Source organism: Anopheles coustani, chromosome 3, assembly GCF_943734705.1.
Source record: "Anopheles coustani chromosome 3, idAnoCousDA_361_x.2, whole genome shotgun sequence".
NCBI classification, from domain to species: domain Eukaryota; kingdom Metazoa; phylum Arthropoda; class Insecta; order Diptera; family Culicidae; genus Anopheles; species Anopheles coustani.
This window is the reverse complement of record NC_071288.1, coordinates 83,411,946-83,418,472: the sequence shown is the minus strand read 5'-3', so window position 1 is coordinate 83,418,472 and position 6,527 is coordinate 83,411,946. Positions and strand designations below refer to the sequence as shown.

The 6,527-nt window shown below is 39.1% G+C and overlaps 1 protein-coding gene across 1 annotated transcript; it reads right to left on the bottom strand.

Annotated features, from left to right (window-relative positions):
- Positions 1 to 1,506: 1,506 nt before the first annotated feature.
- LOC131267848 (mucin-2-like) lies at positions 1,507 to 3,711 on the bottom strand. The gene is made up of 2 exons (XM_058270777.1): positions 3,212 to 3,711; positions 1,507 to 3,127 (listed from the first exon to the last, which is right to left on the bottom strand). The coding sequence occupies exons 1-2, from the start codon at positions 3,709 to 3,711 to the stop codon at positions 1,507 to 1,509; spliced, it is 2,121 nt and encodes a 706-aa protein (XP_058126760.1).
- Positions 3,712 to 6,527: the final 2,816 nt, after the last annotated feature.

The window sequence follows — 6,527 nt, the reverse complement described above, 5'->3', positions numbered from 1 at the left end:
CCATTTTACACACTGGTGATGCATCGTTAACCTTTGGGATACTCGGCGATTATACCGAGCTAAAAGTTAACGGATTCAAAAGAAAATATTCAAAAATGAATGGTTGGTTGTAGCGTCTCAACAAGAGCGGTTGAAATCACTGCTAAAAAGTAACATCGCACGATTACAAAGCAATATACTCTAGTGTTAACCATTTGATGTATTAAATTATATTGAGAAGTCCATCCTCAAATGATAATAAGAAATTCAAAACTATCTATTCAGCAAACCATACGCAATCGTTAAGAAATACAGTCGACTCTCGATAATTCGAAGTTGGAGGGACCCAGAAAAAAGTTCGATTTATCGAGATTTCGAATTATCAAGAGTGGTAGGAAATAAGCAGCTACGGTTTTCGCTAACTGTTTTTTCTTCACTTTTCTTTGTGCACCTTCCTACAAAGCAGTTGTGCCCCAAATATGTCCGTCCACCCGTCTACACCATGTAGTCTAATTCGGACGAACATTTTCGTATCCATTCAACACAGTGTTACAGGGCACCCACAATGTGACGCGTTCTACCACGTTTCAACTTGCTCAGAACTTCGAATTGTTGCGAGTTGAGTGGGTACAGCTTCGAATTACCGCGTGAAGAGAGCAAACTAGCTTTGAATTTTGCTTCGAATTATCGAGTGTACCAAATCGTATTGTTTTTATTCGAAATAGTGAGAGTTTTCCAAGGGACTACTGATATACTTCGAATTATCGAGAGTTTCGAATTATCGAACGTTTGAATTATCGAGAGTCGACTGTAATTAAATATTATTTTTAAATTCTTGTTTTAAAACGTCTTCGGTGTCCCCACGGCCGTAGTGTATAACTTTTAGGCGCACATGATCTTAGAAGCTAACTGCAACAATGCTGGTCAATCTATTTGTCAGTAAAGTAAGATTGGACCATGTGTACTACTTAGGCGAAAACAACAGTTTCTTGCAGTTATTTAAAGCACACGAGCAATTTTTCACGTGTCAAATAAATTTGCTAGTTTTATTGCGAGTTTAATTAATTTTATTACAACAACATTTTTATCATATTTTTGAATAGGAGATGTACAAAATGTATGTAAAATTAATGAATTATGAACGATGAACATGTCAATCATGACCCCTTTAATTGATTTAGATTGATAAGAAACATAAGTGGAAAACTAAAATATTTGAAAGCGCGCGGCTTGTTTGTCGCCTGCACTAAATTATGATGTTGCTCAATGCTAATTGGGCAAGGGTTTTTATATTGAAGGTCAGAGGAAGAAGCAGTATGTATAGAAAACTAATTGAAAAGATTCTTGAACTTTTCTCGAATAAAATTTGCTTCTAGTTTGAGCTCCATAAACTGTTCAATCCCTCATTACATTCCTCTAGAAACAAATAAAAGATATATAGTCAATTCTTTATTAATATTTGGTTCTTGAAACTGGTTCGATCATTTTGAAAAGAAGTAATTCAAGTCAATTTTGTTTTGGTGGCCTTTATAGGAAGGAGCAGGTGCTTCGATCACCAGGAACGCAAACTCGCTGAGTTGCATTAAAAATTTGGTTCTCGGCACACTCAGATATAATGCCGGAACCGTTGAGGCACAATATATATTGGTAACAGTTTCCAGGGTACGGGAACGCTCCATTGCCGGATCCTTGGCAGAACTCAGACGGATCAATGGTAGTTGTTGGTAAAGTGGTTGTAGTAATTTCAGCTTCTGTTGTTGTAGAAGATTCTACTGTTGGCGTTTCTTCAGTTGTAAATGTAGTTTCTGTTGTAGATGCTTCTGTTGTAGTTGGATCTTCTGTAGTGGTACTGATAGTTACTTCGGGTGTTGTACCAACTTCTGTTGCAGTCGAAGATTCTACTGTTGGCGTTACTTCAGTTGTAAATGTAGTTTCTGTTGTAGATGCTTCTGTTGTAGTTGGATCTTCCGTAGTGGTACTGATAGTTACTTCGGGTGTTGTACCAACTTCTGTTGTAGTCGAAGATTCTACTGTTGGTGTTACTTCAGTAGTGAAAGTAGTTTCTGTTGTAGTTGGATCTTCCGTAGTGGTACTGATAGTTACCTCGGCTGTAGTACCAGCATCTGTTGCAGTCGAAGATTCTACTGTTGGTGTTACTTCAGTAGTGAAAGTAGTTTCTGTTGTAGTTGGATCTTCCGTAGTGGTACTGATAGTTATTTCGGGTGTGGTACCAACTTCTGTTGCAGTCGAAGACTCTATCGTTGGCGTTACTACAGTTGTGAACGGATCTTCTGTAGTAGTACTTATAGTTACTTCGATGGTACTGCCAGATTCTGTTGTAGATGGTAGAGTAATAGTTGGTACACTTACAGTAGTGGAGATAAATTCAGTAGATGTCACATCTCCTGTAGTGAGGGGGATTTCAGAAGTTGAAGCAGTTGTACCATCTTCTGTAGTTGTTATGGATACATCTGATGTTGAACCAGACTCAGTTGTTGTTGTACTAGCTTCCGTCGAAGAAACTGTACTATCCAAGGTAGTGTCCAATGTTGTAGAAAGTACCTCAACAGTTGTAGAGCCTGCATCAACGGTCGTTACTGCAGGAGTTGTTTCCCCTCCTGGGGTAGTCATCGTTGGTGTAGGAAATTCCGTCGTTATTTCCGTACTCGTTATGATTGGAGTCGATAGTGTGGGATTAGAAGATAATTCTGTGGTCGATTGTTCAGTCGAAATTACGGTGGAAGTAAAGCTGGTCGTGCTTGTACTGATATCTGTAGTAGACGTAAAGCTGGTAGTACTTGTATTCAAATCAATAGTAGAAGTTATACCGGTTGGTGTCGTCGGCAACGGTTGTGTTGTCGTTTCAACCTGTGGCGGGCATGAACCGACGACACAACGACCCATTTCTGTCGAAAAGTATTCATCGTTGGCGCAGCTCTTGAAATGTGGAAATCCTTCCAGACAGGTGTAGTACGACGTACAGCTCCTGGGATTTTCAATGTTTTCGGTACGAAGCGCATCACAGTACACTCCCGGAATACTGCAAGCGGAATACTGTGGATAGGTGCACGTATTTGAAATCACATCAAAGTATAGATTATTCTGACAAAAGAATTGAATCGGATTTCCTTGAAAACACAGATAATGCCTGCGGGTGATAAGAAAAGTTCAGTTAGGCACGTTGCGAGACCATTTGCTATTGAATCAGCTGAATCATTTTCACGGCCATTACCTTGAGCAATCTTCCAATCTTGCATCCGGTAGCCACACTGGATTTTCGGGATCATCGACCCTTGGGCAGCTGTATCCACATACCACGTTGCTGGGGATGTCACACAATCCTAGCTCGGGGTTGAAAAGTAGACCATATTCACAGCTTTGCTGGATTGCCACCAGACCGTAGCAGATAATGTACTGAGTACAGTTCGTAGGGTTTGGTAGAAACTGCACCTCGTTTGGGTTCGTGCACAACTCTTCGAATTCGAAATAAGATTCCATTACTGCCTGTTGCTCAAACTCGTGACTCGTGATACACTTTTGAGAAGCCGAATCAAAATGATCTCCATGAGGACAAGCTATTTCGTGCACTACACCGTCCGAACATATGGAGTATTTGGATTTTGATAAACCACTGGGCAGGACACCGCCAAATGCGTCAAAAGATTGCTCCGAGCAACGCAATAACGTTGCAGTGGTGGAAGCAATTACCACTGAGAGTAGAAATACTAACATAGAAGTATTCATCCTTATGGTCGGCTGCTACCAATAAATGGTAAACGATTCACAGTCACCAAAATACTACTAAGCTCCGGTTGGCACAAGTCTTCAGTATATACGATCCAGCTGCCATATATCTAATCTCACTGATAAGCCTATGCAAGATTGGATTGTCGTTAAGCTCACTTGGTGTGATTTTCAACAGTCAATAATTCAGCTACTTGTATTACATCATGTTGATGATAGGGTGATACGTGAATGGTGTACTCTGTGACTAATCTCTTTTCCTCCTACCATTCAGATGGATCATTCAATGTTTTTATTTTTTGCTTTTTTTACTCAGATAACAAAAAAGTGGGTTTTTAACACTTTGTTAATGTAACACTCCCACTCACACACGGTTAAAGAGTATCCTGTTATCATTGTTTCGATCTGATTGTTTTTTGAGCGTTATTTTGCCCATTTGAAACACAATCACCCAAGGTTGTTCAGACACTAAGGTATACTTTGTTTTTCATCACGGCATCAAATAATCTTTTGAGTAATTTTAGTATCCATTTGTGACAGAACTCATACTTTATTTAGCTATTAAAAAAGTAAAAAAGCCTCAATAAGCAAACCAGCAGACAACGCCACGGCATGTGAGCAAAAATATCTCTCTAACAATTGCATTCCGAATCAAACACACCATAATTGGCATCTATTTTGATCTTCTCGATGAATTGAAATCGAAAACTAACTATACCTGAGCGCCGTTGCATTGTGGCGCTGTTGTTGTTGCGAGTTATATACACCGTTGCCGTTGCTTGGCCCGATTGGATTGCGTATTGGCTGCAGCAGCTGCTATTGCTGCTGCTGTTGCCGGTACTGTCGGCTTCGCCAGCTCGACAAAATGTATTTTAATTAAATTTCCTCCGCCAAATTTGCGTGACGGAATAATGGATTTTTATTCATTTCCACGACGGGCATCCGGTGAGCGTATTTTCCCCAATTCGGTGCGAACGGCACATGACAAGGCGGAAACTGGTGAAAATTGGAAAACTACTACCACTTTCCGCCCTTCGACACTTGTCCTTGGTCCCCGTCGTCCGGAGATATCCTTTATTCGGACTAAGCTAGACTCGAATAGCACTCGACAACGGTATCGCTGTGCGGCACTATCATTTTCACGGATAGGGAGTTTTGATAAATGAATGGTTATAAAATTATAAAACTATCGGCTCAGCGCATTTCACCAGTGAATGAGGATCTGTGGGTACGCAAGAGGGTCTTGTTTTCGATATCTATTTTGTTCAGTTGGGAAACTACGTTCATCCCTACGAGACACAGTCTCGCGTCAATAGTGTAGTTAAAATATCAGAGATTGTATAATGATAATCATCGGTTGAAATTTAACATTAATATATTTTATACACTGTTACTGTGAGCCATTGCACAAGGGGACACACTTCATTTAAACAGAGCATGAAAGAACAGTTGAAAAATATAAATTATGTATAGTTCTTTCAAATCTTAAAATTTACCCAAAATTATAGTAAATAATTACTTTAAATATGTAAAGAACACACTTTTTCTTCTGCGTGATATTTGCTGTCTCTTGTTGATGATAAATGCCTTCTGCTAACCTCATTTTAACCGGTCTAGAGCCATCGTTTTATTGCATTAAACTTCATTTTGTTCAATTTTCCCTCTGCGGAATGATAAAACCCTGCACTCGACCGTTCGACTGATTTGTTCAAATTGCACTCCTTCAGCTTATGCTGACCTTCGTCTTATCCCGAAGCTCACGACCCAGCATTTGCCCAGCTAGCCGGGCATTTCAGTCATTTCTGGAGAATCACTCCGTCGGAAGCATTGTTTGCACGGAAAATTGTGAATCCAGCTGCCAACGCTATTCTGAAAAGTGGGTAAAATAATTGTGCAGCGAGCAATTGCACGAATCAATTTTTTCGCAATCCAATAAAGGTGGAAAAAATTGACCGTTGTTTGACGAACAAAGACACACTTTTCGAACCATTCCCGCTGGCAAGATGAAGTGTCAACACCGTTTCCTTCGTTCCATTTTATTTTCCGTGTCCTGTAGTACTTTTCCTTTATGATCGATTTCTTGGACAAGGTCCTTGGAAAAAGCTCTTCCAAGTTTTTTTTAAGTACGTTTTAATATTTTGACAAACTCCACTGAGTTGTTTGAAACCAGCATTCTGTTAACTAATTTCTATATTTACCCAATACTACAATGTTGTTTTTTGTTTGTACTAAATTTACATTTGAACTTCAAAACAGATTAAACATAAGAACGTATTAAAATATTTTTAAATAATTAATACAAGATGCGATCGATGTGATAGTTATTTTCAAATACTCTAAATTTTAACTTTAAATTAAGGTACTTAGTATAATAAGCAAATTCAAAAATACATTTTTATCCCCCTTCGATAGAAATTCAACAATAAAAATCTAATAATACACTTTTAATCTCGTGTCACAACATTTATTCAGTCACAGTGTGTATAGAAACGTTAATGCTTTAATTTGCGTTGAAAATTTGCAATCGATAGGCTAGGTGATCCTAGCAAAGTTTCTCTCATACTATCACTGCATGATGTTTCACGAATTTTCTGACGAGACGTGCCAATCATCGAAAATATTGCGAACGTTTTTCCACCGGCGATGCCGTAAGCTTTCGCAATTTGATTTCAATACTGGACCGACAATGAAAAGCGCACACATTTGTGCACGAATCAACGAGACGCAAATATAAATAAAAAAGGATGCTCGAAAGGGTTTGGGTGACGCTGTACAATGCGCTCGACAACCAAGGTAATAACGAC